This window comes from Moschus berezovskii, chromosome 27, assembly GCF_049115385.1.
Source record: "Moschus berezovskii isolate FMDL1 chromosome 27, NW_MosBer_1.0, whole genome shotgun sequence".
NCBI lineage: Eukaryota > Metazoa > Chordata > Mammalia > Artiodactyla > Moschidae > Moschus > Moschus berezovskii.
In genome coordinates, this window is record NC_142486.1 from 6,721,400 (window position 1) to 6,744,363 (window position 22,964).

At 57.1% G+C, this 22,964-nt stretch overlaps 2 protein-coding genes across 2 annotated transcripts; both read right to left on the reverse strand.

Annotated features, from left to right (window-relative positions):
• Positions 1-638: 638 nt before the first annotated feature.
• VGF (VGF nerve growth factor inducible) lies at positions 639-8,263 on the reverse strand. Its single transcript, XM_055410128.2, has 3 exons — positions 8,123-8,263; positions 3,409-3,628; positions 639-2,893 (listed from the first exon to the last, which is right to left on the reverse strand). Exon 3 carries the CDS (start codon positions 2,871-2,873, stop codon positions 1,014-1,016), a length of 1,860 nt encoding a protein of 619 aa, XP_055266103.2. The 5' UTR covers positions 2,874-2,893; positions 3,409-3,628; positions 8,123-8,263; the 3' UTR covers positions 639-1,013.
• Positions 8,264-9,357: 1,094 nt separating this feature from the next.
• NAT16 (N-acetyltransferase 16 (putative)) lies at positions 9,358-17,025 on the reverse strand. The gene is given in 12 exon segments (XM_088833042.1): positions 9,358-10,625; positions 10,628-10,692; positions 10,694-10,832; positions 10,835-10,942; positions 10,945-11,039; positions 11,041-11,105; positions 11,742-11,885; positions 11,887-11,949; positions 12,074-12,197; positions 12,681-12,748; positions 13,036-13,117; positions 16,763-17,025. Coding segments are annotated over 11 exon segments (1,050 nt in total). The 5' UTR covers positions 13,114-13,117; positions 16,763-17,025; the 3' UTR covers positions 9,358-10,524.
• Between the last annotated feature and the right edge of the window lie 5,939 nt (positions 17,026-22,964).

The window sequence follows — 22,964 nt, forward strand, 5'->3', positions numbered from 1 at the left end:
ACGGACAGAGGATCCTGGTGGGCTACAGTCCACAGGTTTGCAAAAGAATCGCACACGACTGAGCATGCATGTATATGCTTAGGAAAGGTTTGACAAGCGGCTAAAACCAGGATGTTTCTTTAGCTGCCAAGGTGTTGATCATGTGAAGTACATAGGACCAGGGAATTTAGGGAGCAGTTAAGGAAGGTGGGTGGGGAAGGTGGAGCAGGGGCGGTGGGGAGCCACCCACACTGCCTAAGTGGCCCTGAGATGATTCCAAGATCTTACTAGGTGGCCCAGAGCGCAGTTCCTTATTCACTCTGCATCTCTGCCCAGGCCGTGGGGTCTTGTGACTAATGGTCAAGCTGGTAGTGGAACTTAGCGCTTTCTAAAGGATGTTAACCTATTCTACCGCCGCCCCTCAAATACGGTTGAAAGAGGTTCTATCACTCAACCCTCGCTTTTGAGCAGGAAGGAGGTGGCTGGCGCTTCCCTCACCGCCCCTTGGGAAGGACCACACAGGCCCAAGGGGACGGGTGAATAACCGAGAACAAAGTCCTAATAAAATAGTCACTTTTATTTCTTAGCAAAACTATTTCCTCCGTGAGGGGTATTTACAACAGAGTAGGGAAAGAAGGGGTAAATTCACAGCGATCCAGAGAGGGCAGAGTGGCTCTTGGGAGGCCCAAAAGGCGGGAGACAAGACACTTCACACAGTTAACTGAAAATGCTTTTTCCGGTTTCAGATCGGGACATCCCGAGAGAGGGACTAGGTGGGGACAGGGTCCCGCATGGGGAGTCGGGGGGAACTCGCACAAACGACCCGCCCGCCTGTGCTGGCCCCGAGATCCCCGCGAGTGAGTTTGAGGATTTCGGGCTTCCCACCAGCGAAGAAGTCTTGGGTCTGGGCGCAGCGCGGGGGCGGGGCGGGGGCGGGGCTGAGTGGCGGCCGAGGGCGGGGCCGGGCGCATGCAAACACCGAGTGGTAAAGGAGCGACACGGAGGGGGGCGCGCGGGGGCGGGGCCGGGGCGCGTCACGGGCGCCGGAGCAGCACGTGCTCGATGTAATTCTCCAGCTCCTCCTGCTCCTGCAGCCGGCGTTCCTCGGCCTCCGCCTCCTCCTGCGCGCGCCGCGCCTGGGCCTCCCGGTCGGGATAGTGGCGCGAAGGCGGCAGGGCGTGGTGGTAGTGGCGGCGGCGCGAGGCGGCAGGCGGCTGCAGCGTCCGCGGCCGGATGTAGTTGGGGAAAGGGTGGTAGGGCCCCGGGGAAAACACCTCGTCCTCCTCCCGATCCCAAGGCGGGAGCACCTCGTTCCAGTCGGGCAGCTCTTCCCGGGCGGGGGCGGGGGCGGGGGGCGGGGGCTGCGGGGAGCGGGCGTGAGTGGGGGCGGGAGCGGCCCGGGGGGGCGGCACAGGCTCGGGAGGGGCGTTCTTCTTCCGCTTCCGCTTCTCTTCCACCTCCTCGATGATGCTGACCACGTCGTCCGCGGGCAGGTGGAGTTTGGTGGACAGCTCAATGAGGCTATCGATCGTCTGCGGGTCCATCTCTTCGTCGTCGTCCTCGTCCTCCGCCCCGCCCTCCTCTGCCCCCTCGGCCTCCTTTCGTCGGTGGCCGGGCGTCTCCTCCTGGGAGCGCTTGTCTTCGGCTCCGGCTTCTCCGTCCTCCTCCTCGGCGAACAGGAGCGCGTTCTGTCGAGCCCTCTCCGCCTCCTCCGCCTCCGCCTCCGCCTCCGCCGCCTCTTCATCCTCCTCCCCCACCCTCTCCTCCCCGCCGCGTCTCTCCTGCTCCGCCTCCTCCTGCTGCCTCGCTGTCTCTCGCCCGCCCCCCTCCTCCTCTTGCAGCCCCCGACCCCCCAGGCCGCGCTGCCGAGCCCCGCCCTGCAGCAAATACTGGAGCAGCAGGTCGGAGGCGAGGTCGGCCAGCCGCTCTTCCTGCGCCGCCGCCTGCCGGGTGGCCTCCGCCTGCCGCCGCCCGGCTTCTACCTGCGCCAGCCCTTGCTGTAGAAGGCGCTCCCCCGCCTCAGTGCCGCTCAGGAGGGAGGTCTCCGGCCGGCGTGCCTTGGGAAAGGGAGCGGCCAGGCCTTGGTACGCCTTGGATAAGGGTGCCAATGCCTCACCTAGGTGTGTTTTGGGGGAGGACCCTCCTTCCCCGAACTGGTGGGCTTCGGGAAGGGGTCCGCTCTCTGGCACACGCGCCTGGAATTGCGGGGGAGCAGGGGGCGGCAGGGGCGCGCGCTCCGGGACGCGCGCCTGGAACTCTCCCCAGGAAGCGCGCCACACGCGCTCCGGCCCGGGGCTCTCCAGGTTGACTCGGGTCAGCGTGTGCGTGCGGGTTTCCGTCTCTGCTGCTGCCGTCTCTTGCTGGCGTTTGGCGCTGCTCGGACTGAAATCTCTCAGTTCCTGAAGCAGGGAAGCTAGCGCCTCGAGCTCCTCCGAGGGGTCGGCCGCCTCGGCACCATTCTCCTGAGCCTGAGGGCGAGGAGGGGCCGCGGCCGCCTGGGTCTCTGGCGCTGGGAGACTGTGGGTCTGGCTGCGCACCGTCTCGGTCAGCAGAGATTCTGCTGTTTCTTCCTCTGGCCGCTGCTGAGAGCCTTCGGGCGCCGGGGGCGAGGCCGGGCGGTCGAGTGCCTTCAGCAGCACCGCGGCCAGCGCCCGGGGATCCACGCCCTGGAAAAGCTCTCCCTCGTCCTGCGGCTCTGAATTTCGAGCGGCTCGGACCTCTGGGACGCTGACATCCTTCGGCCCGAGCACTGCGTCCCCAGCTACCGGCTCTTTCTGCTCAGAGCTGGGAGGAGGTGGCTGAGCCTCAGGGTGCCCGGGGGGCGCTGCTCCCAACCCCTTGATCAGTAGGAGCAGGCAGAAGAGAACAGTAGCCGGCAACCTGAGCGATTTCATGACCGAAGGACTGCCAGAGACTGTGGGGGGGAAAAAAAAATAGAAGGGACCAAAGAAAGAAAGGGTTTCTGTAAGAATTTTTCCGCTCTCTGATTTTATATCCCCTTCCCCCATATTTAATCAGGAAATCCGGGGCTTCCCTTGTCTCCCTAACCTTACCCAGAAAAAGGACGTTTAGGAGCAAAGGAGGACGATGTTGTGCCGATCTCTGGAGTCGTGTAAATGGGGAAACGCCTGCAACCCTTGCTCCCCCAGTGCCTCCTCGCCCCCTTCCCTGAGCCATCTCACTGCCAGCGCCCACATACTAAGCAGCAAGGATGCAGGGGAAAAAAATCGGCTCCCTCCCCGCAGGACTCCCCGGATGGTGCGTGGGCGACTTCAGCAACAAGAGAAAAGCGGCGACTCCCCCATTTACAGGGACCCTTCCCGGGGGCTCCCCGCTGTGTTTTCAACACTCCCATCTGTGGGGAAAGAGAACCCTCCCTTCACGCCCACGACTGCCGAGGGTTTGAGGGACGGACAGCAGAGTATTTACCAGCTGATGCCACGACGCGAGAGGTGGAGAGGAGGGTCGGGGCGGGGTGGGGACAGGGGAAGATCGGGACGCGTCCGCCTCGGCTTCGAGTGGTGGCTAGGATACGAGCGATGGTAGAGGTCTGGCGTCCAGCGCGCTGGGTTCAGCTGGGTCTGCGCGGCTCCGGGAGACTCTCTCTCTCAGGCTTCAGCACGCTGGACAGCGCCCGCGCCGCCACCGCCTTATAAAGAGGAGCGCGCGAGGTCACGTGGGAATCGCCCCGCCCCATTGACGTCAATGTTCATTCATGGGGAAGCGGGCGGGCGCCTAGAGGCGGGAGGACGCCCAACGATTGGAGGATCCGTGCCTCTCCCGGCCCGCGCCTGCGCGCTGCGGGCCTTGGTTGGAGGGGCGTGCGCTAGCCTATAACCGGGGAAATGAATGAATGAAGGAATGAATGAATGAAATGCTGAGGCGGGCGGGGCAGGGGGCTATGAATGAATGAAGGAGGGACGAGGAGAAAAGGATGAATGAATGAATGGAAGGTTGAATGCAGAGCCGCTACAAGGCGGGAGGGTGGGTTACAGAGCGACCTGCAGCGGCGGGAACCCGGCGAGTGGAATGGGGGGGGCACTCCCAGCGTCTGACTGGGCCCCTGTAGGAGATCCATACTGGGAAGGGGGAAGATAAGACTCCAAAACCGAGGAGGGAGCCAGACTCCCCGTCTCCTGACTGCAGGGTCCATGGGAAACACGCCCAAGGACGGCATGAACCTGAGAGAGGAGGCATGGTTCTGCGCGCCTGCGGGCGCTGTCCGCGGATCTGCGGTGCGGGGTGCGTGCCCTGGGCTGGGGCACATGGGTGGATCTTGCGGTTTGAGTGATCTAGGCGGAAAGGATCCGAGTTGGAAGAGACAGGGGAAAGATTGAGGATATGTGTGCCTCTGTGTCGTGTCTGTCCATGGTCGGTGCGTGTCTGGAGAAAAAGGTGTGTCTGTCCTTCTGTCCAGTTGACTCTGTAGCGTATGTTGGCGCCCCCGCTGTGCCCTTTTTCAGACCACCTCTCCCCACCACCTTCCTGCTTCTTCCCCTCCCTCTGCTACCCCCCAAAGGACGTTTAGAGGACGAGAGCAGACCTGGTGGGGAGGGGGTTGTGCAGGTGTGTGTGTTGGGGGTGACTCAGTTCAATCTCTCTTCGTTAAAGGGAAGATTTGAACGTGATGCGGGTGGGGAGGTGGAGGGTGGGAGTACAACGTCAGAGATCACCCCCTATGCCACCAGACCCCTCCTCCGAATCTCCAGTCAGAGGGGTTGGGGCTGGGGGCTTGGATAGTTAGAGGTTCGGGGGAGGGGACGGTGGGGGGCGATGACGCACAGATTGCGCAAAGAGAATCCATCAGCGAGCCGGGTCCAGTGGAGGGAGACCGGCCGTAGGCGGGGGTGCGGGAGGACGGAAATGAGGAGGGGGCAGGGAGAGGGGAGGGAGGCAAGGGGAGCAGCCACTGCGGGAATGGAGGGGAGGGAGGGAAGCTGGAGGGGGGCTGCGGTGCAGGCAGAGAGCTGTGCGGGGGTGTGGGCAGGGAGAGGGGGGAGTGGAATGACACATGCCAGACACACAAGAACTGCGGACACAGGGCTGCCCGTGGGCACATACAGGGCACCCTCGCCCTGAGATTCTGGAAACCAGGATTGGGGCTGCCTGCCAGGAGCTCAGAGACTCTTTCAGAGCCAGTCCTCAACCCCTTCCTCATCTTCCTAGTATTGACCCTCATCCTCTCCTCTCTCTCTCTCTCTCTCACACACACACACACACACACACACTCACGTGCTTTCCCTCTATAGCCAGCAGTGGCTTCTCGGGTCCATCAGTGGCTCCAGTTTCCCAGAAGAAAGGCCATCAGCTCTGCGGGGGAAAAAGGTGGGGAGGAGTAGAGGGAGAGGAAAGAGAGAAGAGATGGGGACAGGAGAGGGAGGCAGGCAGGCACGCATCTGGAACAGGTAGAAGGATCAGGCTAAAGAAAAAAAAAAAAGAAAGGAGAACCAAGGTGACTGTGAAGACGCCAAAGAAAAGAGGGAGAGGAGGGAGCAGCAGACCTGAGACTGCTTCATCCCCCTCCCCCCAAACTATCTAGGTCCTCCCCCTACCCCTAAGGCGCCCCCTCATTCCTCTTCCTCTGCATCCCACCTCCCCTTTATCCTCCCTGCCTGGTTACTGAGAGCAGCGGAATGGGGAGGGGGGTCACGTTACCTTCCTGAGGAGGATGAATCAGAGAGAGATGGCTCAGACATCTGGTGGGGGGAGGGGAAGCCATCCAAGAGAGAAGGAAAGGGGGAGGGAGGCAAGGGGGACAGACCGAGAGGCTGATGGGGCTAAGAGAGCAAGTATGAGATGAAGGAGACAGGCATCTAGAGAAACTGTGTTCCCGTGGGCTTGTGTATGTGTGTGTACATATGTATGCATTGTGTTTGTGTGTATAGAGATTAATGAAACACGGGTGGAAAGAAAGGGAATGGGGAGGCCAATTATGTATGTAAGCAGATAGAGAATGGATAGGCATGGGAGCGCTCCAATACATAAATTCTCTCTTTCAATCTGTGGGGCTGTGTTTTCGCTTGTTTCCAGGTGTCTGTGTGTTACTATTAGTGTCTGTGGGCCCTGATTCCTCTGAGTGCCTGTATACCTGTGTGGTTGGGAGTCTGAGCGCGTCCACTCCGGGCATCTGCTGGTGTCTGAAAAGCGTCAACTGGCTTGGTGCGTCAACAACGTGTGTGTACCCCTGTGTCTTTGTGCATTTCTCTGGATCCTTCCGTGCTTGTTGATATATGTTGTTATGTGACTTCTTCATGCCTTTGATCTTTCCTACCCCTCCCCCACATTTACCTTCATCTCTAAATTTCTGTGCAGGAAACTCTCAGTATCTTAGTCACTCTTCTGTAGCCCCCAAGTTCAAGCTTTTCCCCTTGTTGTTTTTTTTTTTTTGTTGTTGTTAGCGTGTTCCCTCCTTCCTCATTCTTCTCCAACCCTTTCTTCCTCCACTCAGCCCAGAAGTCCAGGGGAGCTTCTCAGAAATCTACATCCCAAGAGTCTCAGTCATTATGGCATGGGGGAGGGGACAGTGAGAGGTGGAAGCCAAGGGCAACAGCATTGGTGATCCCGCCATCTAGATTATGCCTGCTTGGGCTCTGAATCTCTGGGTCTGATTGTGCCTCTCTCCACCCCAGTTCCCTGCCTGGGGTCAGTTCATTCACACACACCCCACCTCTCAAAGATGTGCTGTGCCTTTCACATCCTACTGCCTCTAGGGGCTTCTGGAAAAGAGCTGGACTGGGGACAGGTTCCTGGGATTGGAGAGAGGAGGGAGATGGCAGGAAAGAAGGAGCAATGAGAGAGACAGAGCTGGAAAAGGCAAAGCAGAGATGGGGAGTAGGAGGAGATGCCTGTTTGCTCTGAGATACTTGTACGAATCCATCTCTGTGTCTTGGTTTCTGAATCTCTCATACTCTCCAGGAGGGTGTTAAGAGAAGATGGGGTCCAACCAAGTAGAGATCCAAGCTGAAGGTTTGGAAAACCAAGGAAGAGGGACAGAGCACTGGGTCTTTTCCCTGAGAAGGTTTGGGAAAGAAGAGGGTAGGGGGTTGGGTCCCTCTCCTCACCATGCAGCTCACTCCCCTCTCTTCTTCCCTTCCCCCCAACCGGTGACTCACCTCTGCAGCCTTTAATGCGTCAGCGATGGTGGGGGGGGACCGGCAGGGAGGGGCACTTTATGAGGGAGGCTGGGGTCTTCACTTTGAATTGAAGGAAGGTGCTTAAGAACCCCCTAGAAACGACCCCATTAGAATGCATCATTGCCTATCCCCTGTCCACCCCAGTTCAGGAGGGTTTGGAGTCCTGGGAAGGGGACTGAAAGAGGGCTAGGGGCTACTGGTGGGTCTGGAAAGGATGAATAATAGGAAGGGGGTCCTCACCCTGATTTTTAATCCCGGGGTCCTATTACCTCATACCCCTACCCACTCCTTGGTGGGGGAGGGGAGACCCAGCAAGACGGGGGAGGGCAAAGCCGCAGAGATGAGTCACCAAGACAGGAAAAGGGAGAGAGGAAAAGAGACAGAGATGAGGAGAGACACAGAGAGAGACAGGTCCTGGAGAGACTGAGAAAGGAAGCACACACACACACACACCATCACACCATGAAGATGGATCCACAGACTAACGAGAGAAAGGAGACTGTGTTTCCATAATCCCGAGCCAGACTTCTCCAACATCCACTTGCCACACACACCACTATCATTCACAGTTACACTGATATCCCGAGACACACCCTCTTACACAAACACAATGTCACACCTAGTCTAGTGGAGTCACCCAGACACATGTTGAGGATGTAACCAAGACAGTGCAATGGAGGTTCAGGTTGAGAGCCCTCGATTTCTTTTACACGGGATGATGGGAGGGGGTAAAAGCCCTAAAGGGATATAACTTCAAAAATCTAAGACTCACAGGCTATGCCTTGTACACGCAACAATACAGAGTCCCCCACCTCCCCATGCACACATACATGGTAACCTATCAAGAATCCTCCTTATCAAGAAACCACTTGAAGTGCCTGGTTCTGGTGTACGCCAGGCGCGTAGCCCCGAATACATCCCACCCAGACACCCCCTGACTCGTACACACATGTACAGAAGCACAGACACACAAAGACGCCCATGGACACACTCACACGGACGGAAACCACCTTGCGCTGCCTCGCCCGCGTCCGCGCAGGTCCTGGCGCCCCCGCGTGGTACTTTTCGGGATCGCAGTCCCCGCCGCTCCGGAGCTCGGCTCCCGCGGGGCGGCGCCCAGGCTCCCTCCACCTCTTGCCCCTCCGGTGCGGTGCCCACCCAGGAACGGGGAGAAGGGGAGCGCGCTGGCCACGAGAGAGCCGACAGCTGGGAGTTAGACCCCGGAGTCGTGTGGATGAGGCAGGCTGGTTCCGGATGCCACGGGGAACTTGCGAGAAGAGCAAGAATTTGAAACAGCAGTGGACCACCTTTCCACCGCTCCCCCCTCAACACACACACACCGCCCCCGGGTCCAGGGGAAAGCGAGCTCCGGGGCCGGTCCAGGCGCCGCGCCGCTGCCCGCCTCGGTTCTGAGCAATCACTTCTTTCTGCCGCTTGGCTGGGGTGGGGGTGGGGGCGCGCCACGGCCAGCAGCCCTCCCCAGCTCCCCTCCAGGAAGTCATTAGCCCCGTTGCCACAGGGCTTAGAGATCCTCTCTAATACAGGCTGCTGGGGAAGTGGGGGAGGACAATGCATCTCAGCCCTCCTCCCTGAGAAGAAGTGAAACAGACTCAGAAGGTGGGCTAAGGGGCCCGTTTTATTGCAACACGGCCATGGCTGAAGTGTCAGGGAGGCTCGGCAGCTCGACCAGGCACAGGAAGCAGCCAAGCAGGTCAGAGCAGCACAGCCGGAACGGGGGCAGGTGGGGGACAGAGGCTGTCCCCTTGATCCACCCCCCTGTCGCCCTCCTCTGTCCATGTCTTTGATTCCATCCCCCCACCCCCACCCCTATGCCGCCGGGCCGGCTCTCAGTGACTCCTTTTGGACCATGACTGTCCATTGTCCAACAGGAAGCTCCAGCTACAATGAGGTTCTGACCTGTGCTCTGGTCTGGGGACACCTGGTTTCTAGTCCCTGCCAGGCTCCCAGCTATTGTGAGCCACTTGGAAGTCACTCGGGTCTTTCGGAGCCTCCGTGTCCTCCCTCTGCGGGAGACGTCAGGATCCCGTGTTGGAGACAGCGCTGTGCAAATGCAGCTGTTACTACTCGCATTTAAATAGAAGACTGTCCAAGTCCACAGAAAGCGCAAAGAGGATGGGAGGGGTGTCCAGAAATATCTGGAGGTGGGGGTTCCAGTTGTGCTAGAAGGCAGCCCCGCCAGAAGGACGAGATAGATCAGCACCAGGCTCTGGGACCTGCCCTCCGCTTTGCCGGCCTCCCCACCCGGAACTCTGATTCACAGGCCTGGTTCAGGCTCCTGGCTGGTGGCATAGGGAAGGGAGCCAGCAAAGTCCTGCAAAGCTGGGGGAAACCCCAGTCAGGGGAGGCAGCCTCAGAAAGGTGCATCGCCAGAGCATAAGCAGGGGCCAGATGGAGGTGGAGCATTATAAATTTATTTCCTTTGCAGAGTCTGTCTCCATATTACACGCAGGTGAGGAAGGGTTCATGGGGAAGGGGCAGGCAAATGAGAAATGCAGAACTAAGAGAGGTCCAGGCACAGGAGGCTGAGAATGGGCGAGGGAGGCGCCTGAGGCAAGCTCTGAGGGCCTTAGAAAGATGGGGAGGAAGAAAAATAGTATGAATCGGGCAGCTGAGCTGTCGGCTGGGCGCTGGGCATTAAGCGTACTTCGGCCATCTTTCCTCCACGAGGGGGCAGAAGGGAGAAGCCCGAAAGGGCAAAGTACATTCCTAGGCCAGGGCACCAACTGGGAAAGGCTCTGAAGCTGTGAAGGAACTCATTCCTTGGCCGGGAAAGGGGAGGGGTGGACAATAGCAGTAAGTGGCTCCCCCAAACTCGGCGGTTCAAATCAGGGTATGGGCAACTGCGTTTTGGGGCGCTAGAGTCCAGATGGCAGAGAGGTAAGGGGAAAAGGGAAGGGAGGAACAGACAGCGGCTAAGTGTAGGCATCAGAGCCGAGGAAGAATTGATGCTTTTGAACTGTGGTGTAGAAGACTCTTGAGAGTCTCTTGGACTGCAAGGAGATCCAACACAAAGGAAATTAATCCTAAATGTTCAATTGGAAGGACTGATGCTGAAGTTGAAGCTCCAATATTTTGGCCACCCGATGCACAGGGCCGACTCATTGGAAAAGACCCTGATTCTGGGAAGACTGAAGGTAGGAGGAGAAGGGGAGGACAGAGGACATGATGGTTGGATGGCATCACCGACTCAATGGACATGAATATGAGCAAGCTTGGGGAGATGGTGATGGACAGGGAAGTCTGGCCAGCTGCAGTCCATGGGGTCGCAAAGAGTCGGATAAGACTGAGCGACTGAACAACAGTCTGAGGACCAATAGCAGGGGGAAGGGGCGGAACTTGAAAACAGTAGGGGAGGGCTTGGTGGGGCGGGGATCCGCGGAAGGAGGTGGGTCTAAAGTGCATCTTCTCTCCTCTCCGACTCAACTGGAGAGGGCTCCAGCAAGTCCTGTTCAGTATAACCCTTGACCAGCGCGAGCCCCCAGCCAGCGTGGTGGAGTCAGCCACCTGTGACCACAGCTGGGGCGCCGGGAAGAGTTGGCACACGACGTTGAGGCTGCAATGGGCTCTGGAGCTGCTGATGCTACAGAAGCTGGCTCTGCCTCTGCCCACCGTCGCTGCTGAAGCCGTCGATGCGAAGGTAGCGCCACGTGCTGTCGCTGCGGTGAGGGATGCGGAAAGGGCGCGTGCACAGCGCGAGCGCCGTGCGGGCGCGCGGCTGTCCACGCGCCACTCCAGGCCTTTGGCCGCCAGGAGGCGCAGGTTACTCTCACTCTGCCAGTAGGGTGGCCACTCCTGGGATGGTTCCTCCCGTCGCGCTGCAAGGAGGGCGACAGCAGGAGGCGTGCCAGGTCGCCGCCAGCCTCCCATATGGCCTCCCCCGGCAGCTGCGAGAAGACGCCGGATGCCTAGGAGCGCCGACGAGTTGAATTGGACCAAAAGGATGCCCTGAGTGGGGCACAAGCGAGCACGGCTCTGGGCGGCCGGAGGGCTGAAAGCCTGGCGCCTCTTGGCATCTTCACTTCCACAGTCACACCCATGGGCTCCCATTTGGGTCCCTGAGGAGGGCCAACGGTGCGAGGCCGGGTGGGGTAAGGTATGTGAGAGCATGGAGGAACCAGGGGCAAGGCCTCCGAATACCTGGATCCCCGAGGAGAGCGGGGATCGACGTGGAGTAGTCGGGGAACTGGGGATGTGGGCCTCAACAGTGGAAGCAGGGGAAGCCTGATCGCAGTAGGCCCCTGATCGCGGTAGGACGCGGGAGGCGGAGGTAAAAGACAAAGGCTCAGATTAGGATGCTTCTGTCCCTGGACCGAGGCGGGATCCATGTAAGGGAGCAGGGTCACGAAGCCTGGACACCTGGGCTCCAGCCTCCCAGAGTAAGGATCGAGGCTTTAAAGACTGGAAGTGGAAGCTGTTTGATTTTCCCTGGGCAACAAGGCCTGGGTAGGGACTGGGATTCCCAGGGCAGGGCTCATGGGCGCCTCCGCTGGGCAGAGCGGGCAGCGACAGAAAGGCTGTGACTGACCGCAGGAGAGGGGACAAAGCCCAGAGACCCCTCGAGGAGAGGCCCGGCCCTCCGCGCTCCTCTGTTCTGCTTGGTGATTAGGCGGAATTTCTCAGCTCCCGGGGCCCCAGCTGATCGTCCCTGGTGAGTCGTGCCACTTTGATATCCCGGGTGCTGTCTCTTACCAGCTGCGAACAGAAGTGCTCTAGCAGCCGGGCCACCCTCTTGCCGCGCTCCGGGGGCGCCACTGCGCAGTCCCTCCGCCAGCGCGGTCTTCCCGCCGTCGATCCCTTGTACCGGCTCCCTCGCGATCTGCGACCGAGGCCATTGTGTGTGTGGGGGGGTTGCTCTCCGACGGGGCTCTCCGTTCAAAGGACTCGCCTCTTCTCATACGCCGAGCACTCCGTCGTCATTCTCCTGGGGCGCCACGCCAGACCCGTGACCTGCCCAAGGAGCTCTCCTCAGCACCCGGGTCTCGGATTCGAGAGCCTGCAGAAAGATCGTTCCCGGGCGTCTCTTCCATCGCTTGAGACGCTCCAGACCCGGGGCGCATCAGGTCCCTGCCCGTTCGCCACGCCCCCTCGCATTGGCTCCGCCCCCAGGCGCTCGCCGCGCCCCGCTGCCTCTTAGCCCCGCCCCCAGCCCATCTCTGAGCCAACGCTGCATCCAGGCTGTCTTGCTGGGAGAGTTCAATCTACTCAGGGGTCCGGACCACATTCTAGCTGCTCCCATCCCCAGACTCCTCCCTCTTGACTGCTCCCCTCTTTCTGTGTTCTTATCCCCAGAAACCCCTCAAAAGAATCCTAAAATACTGAAGCTGTCATCCTTCTCTCGGGCTCCTCCGCCATTCCAAGCTCTGCACATCCGCCACCCACCCTCACTGACCAGGCCTCTGGATCCACAGCCCTACTCTTTGGTTCCAAAAGCCGATTCTGTTTCCTCAGCAACCGGACCAGGGCCGAGGAGAGGCTCCATTTGTCCTCTCCCAAAGATCTATGCACCCAAATCCCTTTTCACCTGCCTCCCAAACCCTCGGCTCTCACCTGTTCCTCCGTTGCACTTGGCCGGCACTGCTCTGTGGTCGGGATCCTAGAGCCAGCTGTGGAAGCGGCTGGGAAGGTAGTCAAGGTCACCGTCGATGCCCGCCCTCCTCCCCCCACAACACACACACACACCCGAGATAGCCAACACCTCTTCAAATTCCCTTTCTGTGGCCACTATGAAGTCCAAAGGGCCGGCCTTGGCCTCAGGCCTCGATCCAGAACTGAGCTTGGACCCAGGGACTTGGCCTTGGCCTCAGGTCCTGACTTGGTTCCCAGCTCTGGGAGCTTGAACTCAGCATCAAGCCCTGATCTGGGACTGGATTCGGCCCTGGCCTCCTGGGATCTCTGAGCATACCTCTGCATCTGGCTCCATGTCTTTTTCGGGCTTAGAAACCTCTGAGGTGTCTCCATCACTGCTGGCTTCCAGCGTCATGATCCTGCAAAAAAGAGAGAACCCAGCGCAGGGGTCAGAGCCCCCTGTTTCCACAGCAGGCCCCCTCCACGCAATCCACACAAGCCCTTCCTACTTAAACACCCCTTCTCTTCTCACAGATCCTGGGAATAGAGGGCCGGCAGCTCCCCTCCCACCACTGGCTCCCAGAGCTCCCAACCTTGTGGTGTTCCACCCTCTGGGATGCTCTTTACACACTCAGGACCCCTTGAATTCCTTCATCCCTGGTCACCCCCAGAACTGAGATTAAGAATAGAAGGCCCCTGGGGGGATAATAGAGGGACCCCACCCCCCTTCAAGGGCCACACCACCTCTCTGCAGAATGACAGGTGAAGAAATTCCCATCACCTCCACTTCCCCCAGGAGGGTTCCCAGAGCCCTCTTTCCCCGCTGGTAGAAAGAGGGGAAGGAGAGGGTTCAACTGCCCTGACTCTCACTACTGCTCATCCCAGAGCAAAGAGTGGAGGTGTAGACATCAGATTTCTCCATATCACTGCCCCGGCACCCTCCACCCCACATATCCAAACATAAACCAAGGAGCGGACAGATGGACAGTTCTATTAGAAAATGTCAAGCTGTTCCTCTCAGGGTAATCAAAACCGCCCTTTCCTTCCTCTTTGAGTCTGTTCCTTCCTTTTCCAGAGGGAGACTTGGCTCCATTCCAGGGCTAGGTGATTATTTTGAAAAAAGCTCTGTTGGAGCTTCAGCAAACAAATATCCACCAGGATTACCTATGCCCTCTCCCCACTGACTTCACCTCTACAGATGTAGTCCCTTCCCTTCTCTCTCTCTTCTTTTTTGGAAATTTCTTCCTGTAATCCTTGCTTCATGTCCCACTCAGGCTGCCCCTGCTCTTCCCATTCCTCCAAGTCTCCTTTTTAGGTCAGTACCCTGTGGATCTGCTACCCCTGTGGCATCCAGTTCTTCTTTTCCCCTGTGCTCAGAGACAGGGCCAAAGAGAAAGCTCCCTGCCCAAGCCCAGATGACTCCTCAATTCTAGACCTCTCTTCTCCAGACCAACAAAATGAACCAATCAAATCCCCTCCTCTCTCTTTCAGCCAGGTAGAATTGTTCCCTCATGTAACCTACATAAGCCTCAGTAACGACCATCCCAGGGGACACACATGCCAGCTACTTTGTGTGTGTGGGGTGATATTAATTTGATTGAGATTGAGAGAATGAATACAAGGATGATAAGGAAAATGCTGCCCCCTTTCCTGGAACCTGGCCCAGGGGGTGCTTGAACTACATCTCCCATAGTGCCCTGGGGCACAGGCCTGCCTCACCCTTGTAGAACATGACATGGGTTTGGGAGATGGGACCAGCAAGGGCAGCAAGGGGTGGCTTAAGGATGATTTCCTGGTGGCTCAGCTGGTAAAGAATCCGCCTGCAATTCAGGAGACCTGGATTCGATCCCTGGGTTGGGAAGGTCCCCTGCAGAAGAGAACGGCTACCCACTCTAGGTATTCTGGCCTGGAGAATTCCCTGGACTGTATAGTCCATGGGGTCACAAAGAGTTGGACATGACTGAGTGACTTTCACTTTCAGTTTAGTTTCCATATGGCAAATATGGCTTATGTAAACACAATGTGCTTCCTATACCAGCAAGTTTCAAACAAGGGCTCCATCTCCTTATTATTATTATTTTTTCAGTCTAATGTTGATGCTCAAGGCTCTCCCATGTAAGCTGGGGTGAGGTCAGATAGCTCAGGCCAGTATCGTCAGAGGGGGAGGGGAAGCACAGGCTCAGAGGATCTTAGAGCTGTCACTAGGGCCATCAGGGACTGTCTGGCTCCATCCTTTCATGGAGATGAAATCAGTCAAGGCCCAAGATGGTTAAGATCTTGCCTAAGGTGACTCAGCTTGGGCAAAGCCAGGCAAAAAGTTCCATTTTCCTGGCTCCGAGGCCAGTGGGGAGATCTCTGACCCCAGCCTGAGGAGCAAGGATAGGAATGACTGGGTCCTTGGCAGGAGTCAAAGGTTCCAAGTGCTAAGGGCTAAGCTGACTCAGAACCAGAGAGGAGCTTGCGAGAGGAACCCCCACTGCCATCTCTCCACTGTCAGCAATTTCTATGCCAAAAATGAGCTCAATCAGACTCCTTGTGCCAGCTCTAGGAATGACGGGTCCCAGAGATAAGTAGGTTAGCTTGAGACTCCCATTTGGATTTCCAGACAACCTCACCAGCAGTTCCTGAATCCCTGGAAGATACAAGCCACACATGCAACTAGACGTCGGTTTCCCTCTCTCTTTCAAGATGGGGAGACTATTTCCAAAGAGTGTGTCTACACCTCAGATACGGATATGTATAAGGGGAGGGGATTCCCAGGGTCACAGGAAAGAAGAGGGAGCTTGCCAATTCACCCTGCATCTTTTCTTCCCCAGCACTCTCTACTCCTATTCCCTTTGCGGGAGATGGAAAGGTTCCAAATCCTTAAGCCGTGGGGGGAGGTGGGTGCTGGGATCAAAGTATGTTAGGGGTTCCAGGCCAAGCCAAAACAACCAGCTGGCCCCCACAACCCTTGTTACACACTCTGATCCATTCCCACCCTCCAACCTGGCTCCTTGAATTATAACTCCCATTAGGGGTCGAGGCAGAGGCGGAGGCAGCCCTATGCCCCAGGGCACTATGGGAGATGTAGTCCAAGCACCCCCGGGCCAGGTTCCAGGAAAGGGGGCAGCATTTTCCTTATCATCCTTGTATCCATTCTCTCAGTCTCATAAATATGAATGATCCACTCTGGTGAGAGGATAACTGTAGTCATCCCTGGGCATTCCGGGAGCCCAACCCCCTCTCCCCTCCTCCCTCACCCCCCACACCTGAAATATTAATGCCCCTGAGGTCGCAGCTTCTCTGAGCTGGAAGACAAGCGGAGAGAGGAAAGGCGGGGACAAAGAGACGGCGGCTACCCGAAGCGCCCGAAGAAGAGAGACAAGGATCAGAACTGAGGCAGAAGGGAGACAAAGGCCATCAAGAGAGGACCTGGGGGCACGGACAATGAGGCACAGACATGACACCTGGTGGTTCAGAGCCCGGTAGACGCCAAAAAAAAAAACAAAACAAAAACACAAAACTTCCTAGCTTGCACCCTCTCCCCAAGGAGACCAGAAAGAGAAAGCAGAGTGACACACCCCCTTCTCCCAGCGGAGAAGAAAACCAGGGAAGAGACTGGAAGAGACTTGAGAGCAGAGGCAGGGGAGACAAGGTGAAGTGGGGCAGAGGCAGGGGATGAGGAAGACCGTGGAGCTGGGAAAAGGGGGTGCCCGGGGCCCCAGGGGGCCAGAATCACGGAGAAGGGGTGCTGCACTGGAGGGGCGTCCCGGTCCGCTGGGGAAGCAGGAGGTAGGGAGATCCCAAAGGAAGCTGTCTACTTGGCAAGGGTCCCCCCGGACACTGCCAGACTCTGGGGAACGGTGGGAGCCAATGATGATGGGGTGAAGGAGGGAAGGCGCCTCTGAACATCTGAACAAAGTCGGGTCTCAAGTTACTATCATCCCCGGGACCGGCAGGGGTTGGGCCGTAGGGGGCGCGGCGGCTTGCTTCTCCTGGGCGGGCGTGGCCTTCCGCTGTCCCCATCCCGCGGGGGAGGAGCACGCCAGCCTCCCGCCCCCAGGCCCCGCTGCGCCCCCTACCTCTCCCGAGCCAGGGCCAGGGCCGGGGTGCTGAGAAGCCGATCGAGGCCGGCCGCGCAGAGAAGGGTCACCTCGGAGCTCCGAGGGTCAAATTCTGATGAGGCGCGGGGACCCGGCCGCGCCGTCCGGTCCCGACTCGGAGTTCTGATCGAAGGCGGGGTCAGCACCGCCGCTCAGACCGGCTCGCGGGCTCGGGCTCCTGGCGCTTCGGGATTCGGGCGATGCGAGCGGCTCCCGCCGCTACGCTCCGGCTCGGCCCCGGCGGCGGCGCTCGGAGGGGCGGAGACCCCAGCGATGCGGAGGAAACCCGGCGCGGATCTGGAGCGGACTGTGTTGCGGCTGGGGGCTGGCGGGGGCGCGGGGCAGGAGACGGGGTGGCGGGGCGCGGGGGAGAGCGGAGCCGCCCTGGGCGTGAGGTGGGCGCAGCTGGGTGGCCTCTAGCGTTGCAGATGAGACCCCTCCCCTTGTCCCCGGTGGGGAGCGGGACTGAGGGTGGGGAGGTGTCTTGAGTTTTGGTGGAGTGGAGTGACGGCTGGCAGAGTTATCGCATCGTGCCCGCAGCATCTTTAAGTTCAGTCCCGGGAGTTCGCCCCGCCGCTCAGTTCCCCTTCTCCAGGGCCCCCAGCAAAGTCAGCCCGGCTCTCCGACCTCCGGCCGCCAGCTGGAAAGGGGACCCGGAGCCGAACACCCTGCCCCGGTCGGAGAAACTGATAGGAGAAACGGGAAACCCAAGACGGTTGGGAAGCGAGGAGACCCCAAGAGGCAGAAGCGGGACACTGAAAGGAGCAGAGCGAGGCCTGCTCTGGGCCAGGTGACCCCCGCGCCCCGGGGTCGCCGAGCAGCCTCGCTCAGCTCCGCTCAGCCGCGGGCATCTCGCCCGCCGTCAGGCCGCGAGGCCCCCGTGGGCCAGCACGAGTGCCGGGGCCGTACACCTGTGGACTTCCAGGGACACCTGTTGGCATCCGAGTACACGAACACAGACCTCTGTGCACTCGGCCGGGCTCCCGTGCTGACCCCGGTGGGTGGAAGGAAGGGCCCAGCGCGCCGACCCGGACTGGAGGGACTGCAGGGCCGCCTCTGACCCTAACAAGCTAGTGGCCCAGACTCTTAACTCCTGGTGGGGGGCTCCCCACCCCCATGAAGTGAGGTAAAACACCTGCAGTTGTACCTTCAAGGAGCCAGGAAAGTGATGCACGTGAACGTCCTTTAAAACCCGCAAAGTGCTACTGAGGCTGGGACACCCTCCCTCGTCCCCCCTCCCACCGCCTGCCCAGCTCCCATGCTCCCTCTTCCCACCAAAGCTGACCCCTCACCTACCTCTGTCTAGTTTTATGCTTTCTAAGGTGTTTGCTCCACAACCTGGTAATCGGATCCCATTGGCTGAGCTAATGTGACAAGATGGAGGATTTGAAGGAGTTCCTGGACTCCCGCAAGCAAAGCCACCCCAAGAGTTAAAGGGATCAGAGTCATCTCTTCAGTTCAAAGCCAAGCAGGCCAATAGGTAAGTCTCCCCCCATTTCTGATTTTTGAAACTGCTAACACACTATGCATCTCATAAAGCTGCGGTTATGGTGGAATATGTTCACTCATGGGAAAGGATCTCAAAAAGCTAAAAGATGGAGGAAAAAGTCACCAGTGGCCGAAAGGAGAGGCAGTTGTACTCTCATTTCTCGCCTTTCTCCGGAAGCCTCCCCTCTGTCATCAGAAATGCTTGGACTGGTCCAACTTTCACCCATCTCCAGTTCTCTCAACCAATCAGAATGGAAAATTTCCCAAAGTTTCAGTTCTCTCCGGTCCAATCTATAGGTGGTGCTGCATTCTTCTGTAAAAGGCTCAATTATGGTTGCATTGGAGAAGGCAATGGCACCCCACTCCAGTACTCTTGCCTGGAAAATCCCATGGAGGGAGGAGCCTGGTAGGCTGCAGTCCATGGGGTCGCTAAGAGTCGGACATGACTGAGCAACTTCACTTTCACTTTTCACTTTCATGCATTGGAGAAGGAAATGGCAACCCACTCCAGTGTCCTTGCCTGGAGAATCCCAGGGGCAGCGGAGCCTGGTGGGCTGCCGTCTATGGGGTAGCACAGAGTCAGACACGACTGAAGCGACTTAGCAGTAGCATGGTTGCATTATTGGAATTTTCTCAGATATGAATGCTCAAGATTTAAATCCAATCAGTTGTTAGGGGCTGCAAAATAGTGATATTCTTGCTCTTTCGTTTTTTTTTTTTTTTTCTTCTTTTTTCCCTAACTGGAATATGCCTATAAAAGAAAACTTGTTCTCTTCTACTATGATTACTCTCAGAGATAGTTTGTGATGGAAAGACCAAATAAATGCTTGAATTTCCCCCTTTATTTGTTAACTTTTAAAATAATGTGATGGTTCCCCAGCATCCTTCAATGGTGATCAATTATTAACTTTCAGGACCATTATGAACTCATGGATTTTAAACAAGCTCAATGTAATGCATTAGGGCTTCCCAGGTGGCTTAATGGTAAAGAATCCACCTGCCCATGCAGGAGATACGGGTTTGATCCCTGGCTCTGGAAGATCTCCTGGAGAAGGAAATGGCAAACCCACTCCAGTATTCTTGCCTGGGAAATCCCAAGGACAGAGGAACCTGGTGGGCTACAGTCCATGGGGTTGCAAAGAGTCAGACATGACTTAATGACTAAAGCACAAAATAACGTGATGTAATCCAACGCAGTTATTGTTCTTCTTAATGCTGAAGCTATCCAACTCTTTTGATAAATTGATGTTTTAAAGCGACATAGAAGACAGTGCTAGATCTTCAGGAAGTGTGGCATGGATGCAGAGGGGAAGGTGTCCTGGACCGGCTTGGCAGATTGGCAGGTCAAAGGATATATCCTGGAAATGAGACCCACACTGAAACTCAAAAATTTCTCGCCAGATAACAAAGAAGGGCAGGGTCCCTCCTGCGGGAGGGGAAACCTGAGCTAAGCCCAGAGCTGAGAAACAGCCTGCTTTGCAAGAACAAGCAATTCTGGGTTGCACCCATCCTGTAGATTGGGGCTGGCCAGTCAGCCACGGGCTTTAAGCAGGAAAGTGACAGATTTGCCTTGTGAGTAGAGGTCGCCCTCTGGTGGCTATATGAAGAATGGCAGGGAAGGAAGACGTCCTGCCAAGAGGCTGTGCTTACAAGACAAGCCTTACAAACCAGTCAATCCTAAAGGAAATCAACCCTGAATATTCATCGACAGGAATGCTGCTGAAGCTGAAGCTCCAATACTTTGGCCACCTGATGCGGAGAGCCAACTCATTGGAAAAGATCCTGATGCTGGGAGAGACTGAAGGCAAAAGGAGAAGGGGGCGGCAGAGGATGAGATAGATGGTTAGATAGCATCACAGACTCAATGGACATGAATTTGAGTAAACTCTGGGAGACAGTGGAGGACAGAGGAGCTTGGCATCCTCCATGGAGGACATGGACTGTTGTGCTGCAGTCCATGGGGTTGCAAAGAGTCGGACGTGACTTAGAGAAAGTAAACAATAAGGCTTAGATTCATAAGTTAGACTTGCAGATTGGAGGAGAATTCACACAGTTCAGGGAGTCGTTATTGAGATACACGGGAGGAGAGATGGTGCAAGGAAGCTCCTTAATGGGTCTGAGAATAGATCCTTTAGGAAGTCTAGTGATCCATCTTCTCTCCGTGCACCTGGCACATGCATTTCTCCAAAGAAATGCTCACACAGCAAATGTTTGTTATTGCCCAACCGGGAAAATTCTTTTTCTAGTTTGCACAAAGACCACGTCTCAGTGGAGGCAACTCCAGACACAAGCAGACAGTACTTTTGTGTGTCTGGGTTATGCTCTGTGGAGTGTCTCCGATGCTGTGCCGAGAAGCTCACCTTCTAACAATGAGGATCCAGCACCAGCGAGTGGGAACAATGGCATGATGAAAGCAGTGTTTTAAGAAAAGCCATCTCTCATCTTGCCAGAGTGAGAAGGTGTTAGATGGGAGATGAGAGGCAAGACCTCTGCTCGCTGAAGAGTGGTCACAGAGGAAGTCCATGGGAGGAATGGGGGCCTGGAGTAAGAGAAGAAGCTCGGAAGCACATGGAAGGAAGCCAGGAGTCCAGGAAGTGTGGCTGGGGTTCTGGAAGGTGAGGAGAGAGGAAGGAGGTGATTCTGGCATCTCCAACATGGATCCGGGGAATGATGCTGTCTGGTGACATCAGGTAGTACAGGATATGGAACTCGCTGGATACACAGATTCTAGGCTTTGCCTGCAGACAGGTTGGCTTTTTCCGCTTCCTTGATGGCTCAGATGGTAAAGAATCTGCCTGCAGTGCAGGAGACCATGTTCCATCGCTGGGTCAGGAAGATCCCCTGGAGAAGAGAATGGCAACCCACTCCAGTATTTTTTCCTGGAGAATTCCCCAGACAGAGGAGCCTGGCAGGCTACAGTCCTTGGCATCACAAAGAGTTGAACATGACTGAGCGACTAACACACACACACACACACAGGTTGGCTTTTCGGGGCCAGAGGGACGAGCAGTTGGGGAGGGCACACAGGGGCTAGAGCTCAGGTGAAAGGACCAGTAGAAGGAATGGGGAGAAGCCCACATCTGGGTCTGCACGCGCAGCGGTTGAGTGGGCCTGGCGCCGGGCGCAGGGCTGAAGTCTGACCCGGCGGGATTCTATCTGGGGCTGGAGCTTCCCAAACAGCTGTAAAGATGCTCTAATCTCCCTTAACCTCCTCCAGCCTCCTGGGTCAACTCCTCTACCATTTCTAAAGGCTCCGCCCCAGCCAAACCCTTCCCCATGCTGACCCATCTGCTTTCTCTCAAAAGGCTTCCAGATGTTTGTTCCTGGCTCCCTGCTGGGTGAGTGGGCAAGCACCCAACAGAGAAATCCAAGGGTTGTGTAGCGGGGGAGCCATTGGGTGACAGTTCTCCTCAATCTACACACAAAGACGCCAGAGCTGCTGTCCTAGAGGCTTGAGGGCATCTCATTCACTTCCCAGGACCATCCTGTGTAAGTTCAGTTGATGAAAAACTCAACTAGTGCCCTTGTGACACGGGTCACAAGGTCTCCCTGGTGAGGGGCTTCCTTGATGGATCAGATGGTTTAAAAAAAAAAAAAAATCCACGTGTAATGCAGGAGACCCAGGTTCGATCCCTCAGTTGGAAAGATCCTCTGGAGAAGAGAATGGCTACCCACTCCAGTATTCTTGCCTGGAGAATTCCATGGACAGAGGAGGCCTGGTGGGCTACAGTCCATGGGGTCTCAAAGAGCTGGACACTTCACTATCTTATGTTTCAGTAAAAGGTTTAAAGATCCCACAACTCTGAGGTAAGAGGCTCCATGGTACCAGGGGGAAACTGAGCTTGGAAGGTTAAGTGACTTGGCCAAGGTCACGGTCAGTGGCGATCCCAGGTCTGGGACTCGCTGCTGGATGCTCTTTCTGCGCTGCCTGCTCAGTGGCCCTTTCTCCCTAGTGCTCCCCCATCGGTGCTGAGAGGGTCCGTGGACCAGGTTCTTGGTCAATCCTCTCCTTGGAAATATATGTCACCCAACGCTGTCCTATCTCTGCTCCCCCAAAGTGACCAGTGTCACAGCTCCAGGGCAGCCATGTGGCACACTTCTCTTTGAGGACCCAGGACCTGGAGGCTGGAACCAGGAGAAACAGGCTGCCTCCTCTGAGGCCTGGGCTCAAACTCGTCCTGTTTCGTCTTGGTTCCTGTGAGGGCCTGGGTCTGGGTCTGAATCCATCAGCCAGGCCGACAGTTGAGTTGAGGGGGTTTAGTTCCAAGTTTGGAACCCACGTGACAGCAGCTGCTGGGACTGATGTGCAAAATGGCATTCTGGGGACTTCCCTGGTGGCCTAGTGGTGAAGAAGCCACTGTGCAGCACAGGGGACACAAGTTGGATCCCTCGATGGGGATATAAGATCCCACGTGCTGCAGAGCAGCTGAACCCACCCAACTCCCGAGACTTGCAGCTCTGGCCTGGCAGAGCTCGCGTGTCACAGTTGGAGAGCCTGAGTGACAGAACTGCTGAAATCGACATGCTGCAACTAAGGCCCAACACAGCCAAATAAACAAATAAACATGAATATTTTTTTAAGAAGACAGTGAGCACATCCATCACTCCCCAAAATTTTCTAAAAAGAAAGACCATTTGAAATGATTTGCCTGGTACCTCAGTCCAGCGGGCTGTGCCCCTTGCCCGGGTGTGG

What these genes read in the sequence shown, in the direction of transcription:
- VGF (XM_055410128.2), bottom strand. Translation starts at nt 2,873, where the DNA reads ATGAAATCGCTCAGGTTGCCGGCTACTGTTCTCTTCTGCCTGCTCCTA.